The following is a 17,433-nucleotide window of genomic DNA, read 5'->3' on the forward strand; positions in this document are numbered from 1 at the left end:
TATAGTAGAAGAGAAAAAGCAAACCTACAAATTGTGAAATATATAAAAGACAATGTACTAGAGACTGACTGAAAATTTTATATTCAAGTAATTGACTTTTTCCATCTTGTTTATTCTAAGATGAGGACTGTGAAAATGAAATAAGCAACAAAATTTATCATGGAAGGTGACAAACAATACAAAAAAATCCCTAGAACTCCAATTCCTTCTTTTCTTTCCTGACTATATGACATTCAGTATTGTTCTATGTCACAAAGTAAAGCACTTTTCTATTACGAGTACTTCATCTACCTATGAATCCATGATGGTATCTGTATGAGTAGCTCCTTCCACCCATGCATTCCAACATGCATTCTCATCTTGTGAGATTCTCATTTTGCATTTGCACAAATCCTCCATGGAATGTCACCTCATTTTCCACTCACACATATCCTCATGAATGTTTCACATTACAATTACAAAAAAAAAAAAGAGGAAAGTAGGTAAAAACATTTTCCCAATGAGAATTGAGTAACTGTTTACTTACGGACACAAACAGGAGTCTGTCCAGACCACTTGTGATCCTGTAGGCATATCCTGACAGATGTTCCAACAAGCCTAAATCCAGGATTACATTGATAGACCACAGTGTCACGATAACTGAAGCCATCTCCACTAATATGACCATTTACAATTGGATCTGGAGACCCACAGTGACCAGCTACAAGGAGACAAGTGAAAGTAATTAAAGAAGAAAATGACAGAATATCATTGGATTTTGCCTCCCATGAAAGCATTTAATTTTCATTTGTTTTATTCTATGGTAAGATCATATGGTACATTCAAGGATAATACTGTGCAGGTACCACAGGCAAGAAACCTAGACTCTCTCCATATACAATATTTTGGGAGGTAACAAATTGGTTGTCAACCTATGTCTCCTCCATACATCTCTCTACCTATCAACTTTGTTCTTCCTACAAATGTAAGCTTCTTGAAGTATATGTATATTTTGTCTTTGTATCTTTAGGAAGATGTACATTGTCTGCAACCCAAAAGGAATTTGATAAAAGCTTGTTGATGAACTGATTGATTTAAACACATACATACATACACACACACACAAACACCTCTCAAAATCTCTGTATAGAAAGAGATCACAGTCTCAATTTGTTCACTTTTAGATAGCTCTTCACTTCATTAAGTTAAAGAAGAGGAAAAGTTAGTTAATTCATTTATATGCTGTGTAGAATTTTCAAGTCAAATTTAAAGAGTGAATGATTAAGTGCCTTACACTATAGAGTAATTACCTTAACCTATCAGGAACAGGTAAATAAGGATTGGATTTTGTGAAAAACCAAACCAAACCACTGATTCATTTTCCTCTAGTGACTTTTAGAATATACTCAATTCTATTGATCAGTGAAACCATCTCATTATTTTAACTTTAGGAAGGTAAAGTTTTTAATTGTGTTTCATAGAATCTGAGTTGGAAGATATCTCAGAGGCCATATATTCCAACTTTAGCTTAAAAACAATTGATGTTTGCAAAGACCTTTTAAAGTCTGCAAAACATTTTATACATATAATCTCATTTGAGTGTAGCAAAGACTCTATTAATTATTAATGATAACATTATCCCCAATAAATACAAAGAAACTAAGGCACAGAGATGTAGAGTGATGCAGTTAGTGTCAGAGATGAGATGTGTACCGTGGTCCACTTATCCAAAGCTCAGCGTTCTATCCACTATCACACTTCTTCTCTACCCAAGAACCTTGTCTAACATACTACTTAGGTCATCAAGTCTTTGAATGAAGAAATGGCAGAAAAGGGACCCATTTCCATCTGACACCTTTCATTATGCTTTGGGGCAACTCTAATTGCTAGAAAGTACAGTTATTTTTATACAGCTATATTTTATACAGTTACATTTAAGTATTGATACATTTAAAACAGAGACAAACTGTTCCTGAAAAACTTCCTACAACAGAAACTCATTTAATCTGTAAACCACAATTCATCCGAATGTCTCACTAGAACCTCAAACTAAGGTTGTCACAAAATGAAAACACTGTGATCCACTCCTAAACCCCCTTTAATCTCTGGGTTCAAGATACAACTCCTGAATTCTCAATTTCTGTTATATGTAGAAAATATTTATCTGCCACTTATACATTCTTTGCAGTTCTAAGTCGGACTCCTCCATATCTTACTTGCCAAAATTTTTAAGTCCTAACTATGTTTCCACAAATAGTTGTTTCACCCATTCTATTCTTTCCATTCCCACTGCTGAGTAGCTCAGTTCTATTATTTTTAGATTTCCTCCAAAGTTGCAACCCATACTTTAGATGCCCTGGCAAATCAAATGTTGTTTTCTTCATTAAGGAAACCCTTCCACCCACCCACTCCCACATATACACTTTGGTCCACTTAAATGTATGTTTTTAACATTCTTCTGGGCCCCATAGCTTTTTGCACCACTTTGATGGGATTTATTCCATTCTTTTTTCTGTTCTAGTCAGAAATGGTTTGGACTACTATAGATTGCCCCTGATAACCCTTTCACAAATTCTAAGATTATATGAATATGGTTTATGTACTATATTTATTCTTTAATAGATTTTTAGGAACTAAAGAATAGCAACTGGATTTTGTGTCCTTCCTCAGTATTAAGTACCTTCCAACTTAGCTATCCTCAGTAATATCATGATTATCTTCTGTCACTAAATTATTTTTAGTTGTTTTGGATGAAGGAGACAGAGAGGCATAATAAGTTGTCCTACTTCCACTTAGTTCCAACATTAAGAATCTGACATTTTGCTAAGAGGTAAGGCTCCACTCAATTCAAAATTAGTATCTCTTGTAAAAAGATATTTCATATTTAAAATTTTTTAAATGTGTTTTTCAAAAAAATCACTGAATTATAATAGAACTGGAGTATTGGAAGGAACTAGTCAAACCCATGCTCTTTACTTTTTCTTGCATCATTGCAACTAACCCTAACCCTAAATCCTCCATTGTAACAACTTAGTATAGTTAATTAAAATAAATCACCTTGAGCCATTTCTAAAAATGTATGCCTCATTTCATACCTCTGGCCTAGTAACTCTTTGCCAAGAGGCACAAGGCAGGATTCACTATCAGTCTCCTGAACTCATGATTAGTTATCTTTTCTGAAGTCATTCATATTGCTTTAAAAGAAGAAAACTTTTTCACTAATCCTTAAATTTAGAAGAGGCCTTATGCAAGATGACGGGAGATGACACAGGATGCAATGGGGGACCCTGGCCCTTTTAGGCTAAGACCTTTTCAGGTACTCACTGAAAGTGAGGTAATGTCCATTCAGTGAATAGGCCTCTTTAAGAAATGAGTCAAAGGATGGCCCCTTTAATTAGAAAAAGGATAAAAAAAATTCAAGTTGGGAGGGGAAGACCCTCAGGGTTGCTGTTTCAAAGAGAAACAGTTACCATTGACATTAACTCTAAGGCATGAGGGCCAGTACAGTCATTAAGTAGAGCTTGGGCAGGGATCCAGATGACTTTGGAGGAGAAAGTGAGGCTGGTGACCTTGCAGAGCTCTCCCTCACTCAAATGAAAGTCAATTGCAAGTCACATCATCATTTCCCTAATGCCATGGTCCTCTCAAAAACAAAGGACAAGCCAAGATGGCAGAATAAACCACAGCTGCTTTCATCTCCCTCTCTGATCCTGAAAACCCAGAGAATATTGTCCCAGTGTAAAATCCTGAAATAGTGGAACCAATTGGAGGATTGGAAGCCCTAGAGGAAGGGCTTGGCTGGGCTGTGTTGAGGCTAAAGTGCAGGACAGGAGGTGTCCAAACAAGCACCATCTCAGCCTATTAGCAGAAGAACCTGATCCCCAGGGGGTTGGAGTCAGTAAGCACTAACAATATAATCCCAGGGGGGACTTCACAAAACCAGGGCAATCGGCAGACAACAATGTAGCCCTGGCCACCAGTGGCTAAGCCTGTCAGAGCACTAGTCCAGTGGCTTGGAGGTGGTATCCTGAAGCTGCCAGACCATCCTTCCCCCACACCTCACTCCCTGAGCTTCAGTGAAACCCTGGGGAAACACCAAAAGTCCTGGCCTTGGTCTCAGTCTATATGTCCAGAGACCACAAAACACAAAGCTAATAACTATACCTCTAAGTCCTAGAATAAGAAGCATGGATCAGAGTCATCTGTACCCCAGAAGCAGAGATCCACTTTAAACACCAGGAAATAGGCAATCACAATGAGAAATGAGCAAATGGAAAAACAAAGACTATAGAATCCTATTATAGGGAGTGAGAAGACCCAAATTCAGAAGAGGACAGCATTGACCCTAAACTCACCTCTTAGACCCCAAAAGGAAACATAAACTGATCTCAAGCCCAAAAAGTATTTTTGGAAGAGCTCAAGAAGGATTTTAAAAGCCAAATTACAGAGGTAGAAGATAAAATGATCAATTATTTTAAAAATACAATTGGCAAAATAGAAAAAATAATTTCACTGACACAAACAACTCCTTAAAAGTAAAATTTGACACAGGGGAAAAGAGGTACAAAATCTAACCAGAGAAAATAACTCCATAAAAGTAAAACATGAACAAATAAAAAAGACGTTCAACTGAGGAAAACAATTCACTAAAAATCACAATTAGACAAATTGAAGCTAATGGCTTTATGAGAGATGAAGAATTAGTCAAATAAAATCTAAAGAATGAAAAATAGAAGAAAATGTAAAATATCTTATTGGAAAAACAACTAACCTGGAAAACAGATCCAGGAGAGATAATCTAAAAAATATTTTTCTAATGGAAAGCCATGATGAAAAAAAGAGCCTGGACAATATCTTCTAAGAAAGCATCAAGAAAAACTGCCCTGAGGTCCTAGAACCAGAAGGTAAAATAGTTATAGAAAGGACCCACGGAATGCCTCCTGAAAGAGATTTCAAATAGAAAACTACAAGGAATATTGTAACCAAATTCCAGAATTATCAAGTCAAAGGAAAATACTGCAAGCAGCCTGAAAGAAACAATGCAAATATCACAGAACTACAGTCAGGATCACAAAGGACCTAGCAGCTTCTGCATTAAAAGTCTGGAGGGATTGGAATATGATATATCATAAGGCAAAGGAGCTTGGGCTACAACTAAGGATCAAATACCCAGCAAAACTGAGCATAATCTTTCAGGCAAGGAAATGGTCATTCAATGAAATTAGGGTCTCCCAGATAAAAGCAAACTGTTTACATCCCTATATGGGAGGATGACACCTACCAATATTCAGGACTGTATAATTATAATGATATTAAAAAGGATATACATAGTCAGAGGGTATGGGTATAAATTAACTAATGTGAAGATATAAAACCTTATTAAGGGGTGCAAAGGGATTGTAATGAGAGAAGAGGAAAGGAGGAGGCAGAAAAGGGTAAATTATGCTACATGAAGAAGCATAAAAACATACCCTAGTAGAGGGAAAGAAGGGAGGGAGATGAATATGGTATGAGCTTTACTCTCATTGGTTTTGGTTCAAGGAACTAATAACATACTCAGTTAAGTATAGGAATCCAAGATGAAGAACTCAAAAACTTATAGTAAAGGGAAAGAAGGGAGGAAGAGGAGCATTGTTTGAAATTTGCTTTTATCAGATTTGGTTCAAGGAGGGAATCATACTTGGTTAAGTATAAAAATCTAATGTGTCCTACAGGCAGTAGAAGAGGAAAGGGGAAAGAAAAGAGGAGGGGGATGGTTAGAAGGGAGGGAAGAAGTAGTAAGTGTAGGAAAAGAGAGGGTGTCTGATAGGAAGGGAATATAGAGGGAAGTGGTGGTCAAAAGGAAAACTCTTAATTAGGGGAAGGGAGAACAGAGAAATAAAAGCATAAACAGGGAAGGTAATAGGAAGGAGAGAAAGACACAGATAGTAATCGTATCTATGAACGTTAATGGGAGTAACTCTCCCATAAAACAGAGGCAGATAGAAGAATGGATTAAAAACCATAATTTTACAATAGCCTGTTGACAAGAAATACATTCAAAACAGGAGCATATACACAGGATAAAGGTAAATGGCTGCAATAGAATGTATTATGCTTCAGCTAAAGTAAACAAAAGCAGGGGTAGCAATCCTAATCTCAGACAAATCAAAAGCAAAGTAGATCTAATATAGGAAGGAATCTACATTCTGCTAAAAGGCTCCACTGACAATGAAGCAATATCATAACTAAACATATATGCACCAAGTAGTATAGCATCCAGATACTTAGAAGAGAAGTTAAGGGAGTTAAAGGAAGAAACAGATAGCAAAACTGTATCAGTGGGGAACTTCAACCTCCCCCTCTCTGAACTTGATAAATATAACCTCAAAATAAACAAGAAAGGAGTTAAGGGGGTAAACAGGATTTCAGAAAAAGAAGATATGATACACCTCTGGAGAAAATTGAATGTGGATAAAAAGGAATATACCTAAATCTCAGTGGTACATGGCACATACATAAAAATTGACCACGTACTAGGGCACAAAAAACTCACAATCCAGTTAAGAAAGGCAGAAATATTAAATGCATCCTATTCAGATCATGATGCAATATAAATTATATATAATAAAGGTCCATGGAAAGATAAACTAAAAACTAATTGGAAACTAAATAATCTAATCCTAAAGAATGAGTGGGTCCATCAACAAATCATAGAAACAATCAGTAACTTCATTCAAGAGAATGATAATAATGAGACAACATATCAAAACTTATGGGATGTAGTAAAAGCAGTTCTTAAGGGAAGTTTTATATCTCTGAATGCTTATATGAATAAAAGAGAGAAAAAGAAGATAAATGAGTTGGGCATACAACTGAAAAAGCTAGAAAAAAAACAAATTGAAAATCCCCAATTAAATACTAAATTAGAAATACTGAAAACCAAAGGAGAGATTAATAAAATTGAAATTAAGAAAGCTATTGAAATGAAAAATAAAAGTAAGAGCTGGTTTTATAAAAAAAAACATAAACATTTAGACAATTTGATTTAAAAAAGAAAGAAGAAAACCAAATTACCAGCATCAAAAATGAAAAGGATGAATTTACCTCCAATCATGAGGAAATTAAAACAAAAATTAGGAATTACATTGCCCAACTGCAAACCCATAAATTTGACAGTCTTAGGGAAATGGATGAATATCTATAAAAATATAAATTGCCCAGAGTAACTGAAGAGGAAGTAAAATACTTAAATAACTCGATCTCAGAAAAAGAAAGTGAACAAGAGATCAATGAACTCCCTAGGAAAAATCTCCAAGGCCAGATGTATTTACAAGTGAATTCTATCAAACATTTAAAGAACAATTAATTCCAATAATTCATAGACTACTTGGGAAAATTGGAGGAATCCTACCAAATTCTTTTTATGATACAAACATGGTAATGATAACTAAATTGAGAAGAGCCAAAACAGAGATAGAAAGTTATAGACAAATTTCTCTCATGAATATAGATGCAAAAATTTTAAATAAAATGTTAGTAAAAAAGATTACAGCAACTTATCATGAGAAAAACATAATTTGATCAGATAGGATTTATTCCAGGATTGCAAGACTGGTTCAATATTAGGAAAACTATCAATATAATCAATCATATCAACAACAAAACTAGTAGAAACCATATGATTATCTCAATAAATGCAGAAAAGGCTTTTGACAAAATACAGCACCCATTCCTATTAAAAATACTAGAAAGCATAGGAACAAATGGAGTCTTCTTTAAAATAAGTAGCATCTATTTAAAGTATTATCAGCAAGTATTATATGTAATGAGGATAAGCTAAAAGCATTTCCAGTAAGATCAGGGGTGAAAAAAGGGTGTCCACTATCACCCCTTTTTTTCAATTTGGTACTAGAAATGTTAGCTCTAGTAATAAGAGAAGAAAAGGAAACTGAAGGAATTAATTTAGGCAAAGAAGTGACTAACCTATCACTCTTTGCAAATGATATAGTTAGAGAATCCTAGAGAATTGAGTAAAAAAAAATACTTGAGATAAGAAATAACTTTAGCAAAGTTGCAGGATATAAAATAAACCCAGATAAATACTCAGCATTCCTATATATTTCTAATGAAACCCAACAGCAAGAAATAGAGAAATTCCAGTTAAAGTTACTGCAGACATTATAAAATACTTGGGAGTCTACCTGCCAAAACAAACCCAGGAACCATATGAACACAATTACAAAACACCTTTCACACAAATAAAGTCAGATCTAAATAATTGGAAAAATATCAGTTGCTCATGTTTAGGTTGAACCTAATATAATAATATAATATAATATATATATATATAACATAAATATAATACAATAAATATGACATAATAAATAATAAATGTAATATAATAAAAATGACAATTTTACCTAAATTAATTTACCTATTTGGTGCCATACCACTCAATATAGCAAAAATTATTTTATAGAGCTAGAAAAAAATAGCAACAAAGTACATCTGGAAGAACAAAAGGTCCAGAATATCAAGGCAATTAATGAAAAGAAAAGCTAGGGAAGGTAGCCTAGCCATACCAGATTTTAAACTGTATTATAAAGCAGCAGTCATCAAAACTACTTGGTACTGATTGAGGAATAGAGAAGTGGATCAGTGAAATAGATTAGATACAGAAGACATAGTTGTCAATGACTATAATAATCTGCTGTATGATAAACCCAAAGACTCCATTTTTGGGATAAGAACTCACTATTTGACAAAAACTGCTGGGAAAAATAGAAAATAATATGGCAGAAATTGGGCAGAGACAAACATCTTACACCATATACCAAAATAAAGTCTGAGTGGGTACACAATTTAGATATAAAGGTTGATCCTATAAGTAAATTAGAAGAGTAAAGAAGAGTTTATCTGTCAGATTTATGAAGAATGCAGGAATTTATGACCAAACAAGAGATAAAGAACATTATGAAACGCAAAATGGATTCTTTTGATTACATTAAATTGAAAAGTTTTTGTACGAACAAAGCCAATGTAACCAATGATCACCAAAATTGATCTCATCAAAAACAAAAATAAGAAAAGTCATATAATTATATCAAGAGATGCAAACCCTAATTGATAAATGGCCAAAGGATATGGCAGGCAGGTTTCAGAGGAAAAAATTAAATTTAACTGTCATCATATGAAAAAATGCTCTAAATCACTATTGATTGGAGAAATGCAAATCAAAACAACTCTGAGGTATCACTTCTTACCACTCAGACTGATTAACATGACAAAAAAACAACCAGGAAAATGGTAAATGCTGGAGAAGATGTGGGAAAATTGGAACACTAATGCATTGTTCGTGGAGTTGTGAACTGATCCAACCATTCTGGAGAGTAATTTGTAGCTAGCCCAAAGGGATATAAAAATGTGCATACTCTTTGACCCAGCAATATAACTTCTAGGGCTGCATCCCAAAGAGATCATACAAATGGGAATAGGACCACTATGTACAAAAATATTTATAGCAGCTCTTTCTGTGGTGGCAAAGAATTGGAAATCAAGGGGATGCCCATTAATTGGGGAATTGTTAAACAAGTTGTGGTATATGAATGTATTGGAATACTATTTGCTATAAGAAATGAGGAGCAGATGAACTTCATAATAACCTGGAGATATATATATATATATATATATATATATATATATATATATATATATAAACTGATGCTGAGTGAAGGGAGCAGAACTAAGAAAACATTGTACATAATCACAGACACATTATATCTGTGATAACTGACTTTGATAGACTGCACTCCTCTCAGAAATGCAAGGCTATAAAGCAACTCCAAAATACTTCTCATGGAAAGGGCTATTCATATCCAGAGAAAGAATTATAGAGTTTTAATGCAGATTGAAGCAAACTACTTGCTTTCTGTTTTTTGTTTTGTTTTGTTCCTTCTCTCTTACTGTTCATTTCATTGGTTATAATCCTTCTTTACAACTTGACTAATGTTTAAAGTGAAGGTATTTGTAGAACCTATATTGGATTGCATGCTGCCATAGAGGGGGAGGGGGAGGAGAGGGAGGGGATGAAAATTTGGAACTCAAAAGCTTGTGGAACTGAGTGTTGCAAATTAAAAGTAAATGAACGAATGAATAATTTGGGGAAAAAAAAGAAAACAAAGGACCAACACAACCTGTGAGTTGATCAAGTTGCCTCAATAGGAACTCAGCTAATTGGGTAATAGCTCATCTTCTCCCTCCCCCTCTCCTTTCCAAAGCAAGGCAAATTTTGGTGGCCAGAAGTTGCCCACTTAACTTGGGGTCTACTTACTAGACTCCTTCCTTCCCTCCTTCCTTCCTTCCTTCCTTCCTTCCTTCCTTCCTTCCTTCCTTCCTTCCTTCCTTCTCTTCCTTCCTTCCCTTTCTTCCTTCTCTTTCTCTCCTTCCCTCCCTTCATCTTTTTCTTCAGTTGTAGTTAAGTGACTTGCCCAGGTTCACACAGCTAGTAAGTGTCTGAGGCCATATTTGAACCTTCCTTCCCTTCCTTCTCTTTTCTGTCTCTCTCTCTCTTTCTTTCCAAAACCTTCAATCAGGTTCACTCTGAAGCTCATAATATAAAATACAAAATTCTCCAACCAGTATTTAATGCATTTAGTAATTGAGTTCTCATTTACCTCTCCTGTTATTTTGTATTTCTTTTTTGCCTTATTTTCTCCTACTGGCAAGTTAGCTCACCAAATATTCCACTGTGGTAACACACAATCTTTTTGCTGCATGTCTTTCTGTAGGCATGGTTCCCCTTCTCTAGAATGTGCACCCTCCCACTTCTAGGTCATAAAATGTCTAGCTTTCTTCAAAGTATAGCTTAGTTGCTACTTCCTTCATAAGGCCTTTCTTGATTCTCTAAGTTCTTAATGTTTTCCTTGAAAATACTTCTTATCAATTTGTTTATATCTACTTTCATTTACCTCTCTGTGGATATGGTATATCATCTGATATAACATAAATTTCTTCAGGACAGGGACTTGTTTGATTTTTGCCTTTGAATCTCAAGTGTCTTACATATTATAGACAAAACAAAAGTTTATTATTACTGAAGAGCAAGCATGGAAAACTACTATATGATGGGAAATAGTAGCTTAAAGACATCTCTCTCTCTCTGTCTTTGTTTCTTTCTCTCTCATCTCTTTAGCACCCTTTTGGAAAATGGATCAACAAGCAGTTCCAGACAATAACTCAATAGTTTGTATCTCATAGTACTCTCTATCTCTGTTTTTCTCTCTTGCCTTTTCTCTCTCTCCCTCTTTTTTCCCCTTTCCCCCTTCTTTCTTTTCTAATTCTTTTTTTCTCTTCCTTCCTTGCTCCTTTCCTTTTTCTCCTACTCTACTTTATGATAAGCTAGTTACAACCAGTCCTAGGAAAGGAAATGTAATGTCATATTATGTACAGGGATGTTTATGTGTCATACCTTTAGGGTTACTGTTAAGGACCATATTATCAATGCATGCTCTTTTTAATGTATTTTTACCAATAACTTGACTAGAAATTTTCCCAAAGGTTAATGTCCTTACTAATTCTCAAAGAATATCTTTCTCCCTTTCTTTTTTTTCCTTTCTTTTCTTTTTAAAGCAATTAGGGTTAAGTAACTTGCTCAAGGTTACATGGCCAGTTATTTCTGGGTGTGGTGCTGAGTATCAGAGCCTGGATTTGATCCCAGGTAATCCTGACTCTGGGACCAGTACTCACTGAGCCACCTGGCCGCCCCTAAGCAATTGGGGTTAAGTAACTTGCTCAAGGTTACACGGCCAGATGTTTCTAAGTGAATCTAAGTATCTGAGCCTGGATTCGATCCCAGGTCATCCCGACTCTGGGGCCGGTGCTCTTACTCGCTGTGCTACCTGGCTGCTCCTCTTTCTCCCTTTCTTTTGAGCAAAACTGCATATTTGTTTTGATTCATTCTGGCAAGTGTCCTACTTCTCATTGTCTTTCAGTACCTCTAGTTAAGAAGTTCAATGACCTTTAACAGATCAGGTGGAGAAATGAAGTCAATGCTTACCATAGTTCCTCTGTTCAACAAATATTTTTGAATGAATGAATCAAATTTTATAAAAGGTCTTATTTAAACAGGATAGGAAACTTCTCATTGAAACATTTTATTGAAATGTGCTGATAATATAAGTTTCTCTATCAGAAGTTCAAGGAAAATAATGATGAGAAGGGCTACTAAATTCTGGACTTATTCCTGACCACCAAGAAAGAATTAATTGCCTATGTGGAAGTCATGGGAACATAAGAAACATAACCAAGTTTTCTTGTAATTCATAATATTAAAGTGAGAGAATTATAGCTATAGGCAGAGAAGTGTACTCTGGAAAAGAAGAATCCAAAAATTCAGAGAAACCTAGGTATAATTCTATGTCAAAAATTCTGTCAATTTGATTCAAGGGATGGAAAGCTCTCAAAAACTAATCTGTCAATAAAATAAAAAGTAATTCCAATGCAGGAGAAAAGCAGAAATATTTCAAGATGCTGTTGTGGTTACTTGGGGAATTCTCAAGCTTAGATTTTTAAAGAATATAAATAAAGGATAGAAGGAGGGACACAGAAAAGTAGGGTAAAAACAGAAGTGTGCTACAAACATACAGATAGTATCAACAAATCAAAGTCTCAAATAAAGTTAACTTATTGAAAATGGTACAGGAAATAGAAAATATTACATATATATTATATTTAGTCAAAATTTGAGAAAGGAGAAGAGTGGCATACCAGAGATGCCTACTACTTGGAAAGAATTGATAATGTTAACTGATAAGAGAGATAATGAAGATCTAATTGACTCTGATTTCCCTTTCCATTATATAGAAGAGGGAATTCAGCCAAAAATTTTGTTTCTTTCAAGGGTATAGAACTTCTTTCAAATAGTTTAATTCACAGGGAAATAGACCATTTAGTGCAATGGCAAAACTATATATTAACATAGCATGCATTTTATACAAGGGAGTCTTACTTTTGAAGAGAGGTTGGAATGACCTCCAAGTTCTTTTCAATCATTTTATTAGAGTTGGACCAAAAGTTGGAGAGGATGAATTAGAAAAAAAATTGCACATCAAACACAAAGATTCAAGCTTTGGGGACAAAAACTTGCTAGGACAAAAACCGCTGGAAAAACTGAAAAACAGTTGCCAGAAACTAGTTATAGACCAACATCTCATACTGAATACCAAGATAAAGTCAAAATTGGTTCATTAGTGACATGTAAAGGGTGACATCCATAAGCAATTCAAGATAGCATGGAATAGTTTACTTAGATTTATGGGTAAGGGAAGAATTCATGACCAAACAAAAGATAGAGAAACAAAAGATAGAGAGCATTACAAAATGTAAAACTTAAAATTTTGATTATACAAAATTAAAAAGTTTTGAACAAACAAAACCAATGCAACCAAAATTAGAAGGGAAACTGGGAGGGGGGTCAGGAATTTTTGCAGTAAGTATCTCTGATAAAGCCTCATTTTTCAATAGAAAACTGAATCAAATTTATAAGACAACAAGTCACTCCCCAAATGGTAAATGGTCAAAGGATATGGACAGGCAGTTTACAGACAAAGAAATCCAAATTATCTGTAGGCACATGAAGAATTGCTCTAAATCACTTCTGATTAGAGAAATACAAATTAAAACAACTCTGAGGTACCACCTTACACCTATCAGATTGGCTAAAATGACAAAAAAAGGAAAGTGATAAGTATTGAAGGGGATGTGGGAAAACAAGGACACCAATGCACTGTCAGCAGAGTTGTGAACTAATTGAACCATTGGAAAGCAATTTGGAACTATGCCCAAAGTGCTATAAAACTATGCATACCTTTGATCCAACAATATTACACATAGGTTTATATGGCAGAGATAAAATAAAAGGGGGGGGAGACTTGCTGGTACAAAAATATTCATAGCAGCTCTTTCTTGTGGTGTCTAAGAATTAGAAATTGAGGGGATGTTCATCAATTAAGGAATAGCTAAACAAGTTGTAGTATATGGTTGAGATGGAACATTATTGTGCTATAAGTAATGACAATCAGGATGCTTTCAGGAAGTCCTGGACAGACTTATGTGAAAAGATGCAAAGTGAAATTATCAGAAACAAGAGAACACTGCATACAGTACCAGCAGTATCATATGATGAAGAACCATGAATGACTTCACTATTCTCATGATGAAGCACACTATCCATCTCCAGAAAAAAGAACTGATATTATCTGAATACAGACTTACACATACTATTTTTGACTTTCTTTCCTTTCTTTTTCTTTGTCTCGTCTCCTTTTACAAAATGACCAATATGGAAATGTTTTATATGTTTACACAAGTATAACCTATATTAGATTGCTTATGTCTCAGGTAGGGGGGGAGAAGAGGGAGGGGAAAGAAAAGAAAAATGTTCAAAAAAATTAGCATATAATTGGGGAGAAAATAAAATATTATTTTTAAAAATCCCTCTCAATGTTGCCAAAATGTTCTGAGAAACAAACAAACAAAAATCTTTTCAGTGTCAACACAGATATCTTCTTGGTGATGATATATGGTTATGAATCATGGAATGTCATAGCCTTTGAATATTTGGAATTTCAGGTCACTGAAAAGGTAATGGAAAGACATACAGTGGATGTGTACAATTACCAAGCAAGATTTACATAAGAGGAACAGTATAAAAAAATCTGAGTATGACTGGGAAAAGGTGGCAGATCACTCAGGTAGTAAGAGCAAGGTATAACAGATGGACAATCTGAGTGTTTAGCATGTATGCTGAGGGAGGCATTCAATACTTTAGATATATGCCCTATGGAAGATTTGTAGAATAGTATAGAAAAGAATTGGCAAACTAATATGTCATAGATGGGTTGTAAATGGTTTGCACTAATGGAATGGGTATCAATATCGATGAGATCACGGTCCCATTAAATCATCCTACTACATGATAAAGTGAATCATTTTTGCATGATTGGCTTCATTTGCATCAATGACACTGAATTATAGTTTTGAGAAGCACATACGTGATGCCTGACAAACTTTTTTTGTGTATTGTAATGGCAATAGGAACTTGAAGATCTTCCCTGCCCCTTAATAAGCCTAGGGGAATTTGAAGACCTTCCCTGCTTTGAAAAAAAAAAATTTGCCTCCTAATATACTGAATGTAATTAAATGGAGCCCTGCTTTGAAAATATACTTTGCCCCCTAATAGGCTGAATGTAATCAAATAGAGCCTGTGGTGGAAGGAGTTTGCTGAAGGGTGAAGCAGAGCCCATAGGAAGCTGGGAGTCAGAGCTAGCTAGACTGGAAGAGAGCACATGTCCCAGGGAGTCAGTCAGGTTTGTGAGTAAAAATATTGGTTTGTTGGAAGGCTAAAGGATGCTGTGGCTCTCTGTGTTGTTATGACTTATTAGCTTCTTTGTTACTATGATGGAACTGGCTTACTGGTTTGGGGATTTATTTTTTTGGTGTTTGAATAAATGTTTTGCATCTGTCTTCTATATGGGGAATCTGTTACATTTTTCAATTGAGCATCATGTGGGTATATTTATAGTGATTGTGAGCACTGTGAATATTGCATTGGCACTACACATGTCAACTATATATACTACATCTCTAGAAGATTTCAAAAATTTTTCATGTATGAGAATTAACAAAACAATTTTAAATGATTATTAAGCACCTGCTAAGTTCAAGACACTGGGAAAATAAATATTTTAAATAAATAAATTAAGGAATTTACACTTGATCTAATATTATGCCAGTCCATATGCCACTTATACATGAAATATTCTTTTGCAGAAGGGAGATTTGAGAGGTATCTAGGTAGTGCAGTGAATAGAGTGCAGGCCTTGGAGTCAGAAGGACCTGAGTTCAAATCTAGCCTGAGATACTTGACAGTTACTAGCTGTGTGACCTTGGCCATCACTTAACACCAAGTATTCCACCTTTCCCCCTCCAAAAAAAAGGGAGATTTGAAGTAAAGGGAGCTTTAACTTCATATTTTCTGTGTTTTCTTTTTTTCCACTAGATAATAGTGAGGCAATCTTCATGTTGTATTTAATGATTTTTCATGAGTTAGCAAGTATTCAATTAGTGAAAATTCCATTAAGAATGAGCAGAAACAAAAAAGAAAAGCAGATCTGTTCGCAGTTTTTTAAAAATGAGGGAAAAATAAAACTTCTTTAAATTTCAAAACAAAAATACCAAGTTAATTCAAATAAAATGGGCCTGTCTCTAATGAAAATTCCTCAATGAACCCATATCCCAGGGGACTTGAAATCTGATTGGCTTCTGTTCAAACAAAGCCCATTAAATGCTTTATACTGGCAGTTCTAAAGACAAAAATATGCAACATATAAGGAATTAAGGGACTTGCACTGCTTGAGAAGTGCCATTCAGAGAATTGTGCTATTTCTGCATAAAGGAAGAATCTCAAAATGGGAAGCAACTGTGTGTGGTCTATTTTACTCTCAGATCATTTAAGCTCATGGATTTAATAGTCTTATACTGACTGATTTGGACGTCGCAGAACTGCTTGGTCAACAAGCCAAAAAAAAAAAACAAACTAGAAACAAGGCCTTAAAATAGTAAATTAATATAATTGTTTGATCTAACCAATTTAGGCACAAAATTCATTAAGGAGGCTGTTACTGTACTTTTTCATAAAATACATCTTTAACTGCCAAAGAACTGCTGAATTCCTCTGCAGTTCAAGGGTGAATTAGCAATTTTATTATTTCCAGTTTTCTAGAGCTCAATAGAGTCTTACAATTAACACTCAACACTCTCCATGATGAAAGTGGGTATTCCTGAACAAAGGAGTTATATGCCTGTTATTAAAAAAAAAATACACTGATACCTTGAGCACCCTGTAATACCTTGAGCAAAGGTAGTTTTTTTTTAATTCTCTACTGGGCCACATAGGCATTCTTATCATATGTACTCTATAAGCAAACCAGAACAAAGAAATACCAAATTCTTATTAAAATTTAGAATTAGAGAATCTTGAAGTTGGAAATGACTTCAAACACCATCTAAATCACCTTGTACCTGAACATTCAAGGAATGCTCTCTATGACACCCCTAATCAATGGTCATGATGGACTTATTTCCCACAAAGGCAACTTACTATACTTGTGGTATAGCTCTAATATTTAGAAGTGTTTTTGCTTATGTTGATCCAAAAATTGCTTTTCTACAACTTTAATTCATTCGTTATTATTATGCTCTTTATGACCAAGAAGAATAAAAATACCACTAGGAAAAAGAAAGAAGTCAGTAAATATTTTTTTATGTGTCAGAAACTGTCCTAAGAACTTAGAATTCTAAGAAAGGCAAAAGATAGTCCCTGCTCCAAAAGAGTTAATGAGAAAAATAACATATAAAAAACTATATACAAACAATGTGTGTGTATGTGTATAAATAATCCACACAGGGAAGACA

General features: G+C 34.7%; 1 protein-coding gene across 1 annotated transcript in view; it reads right to left on the bottom strand.

The window, feature by feature from the left end:
* Window positions 1–17,433, bottom strand: part of CSMD1 (CUB and Sushi multiple domains 1) — a 2,654,573-nt gene that overhangs the window by 99,906 nt on the left and 2,537,234 nt on the right. The window contains exon 53 of the mRNA XM_069065406.1: window positions 527–700. Within this exon, the coding sequence (XP_068921507.1) occupies window positions 527–700 (174 nt within the window). The remainder of the gene's footprint in view (window positions 1–526; window positions 701–17,433) is intronic.

Source organism: Petaurus breviceps, unplaced genomic scaffold (assembly GCF_028583685.1).
Source record: "Petaurus breviceps papuanus isolate PSGF00001 unplaced genomic scaffold, PetGlider_PUasm1.0 90686, whole genome shotgun sequence".
Lineage (NCBI taxonomy): Eukaryota > Metazoa > Chordata > Mammalia > Diprotodontia > Petauridae > Petaurus > Petaurus breviceps.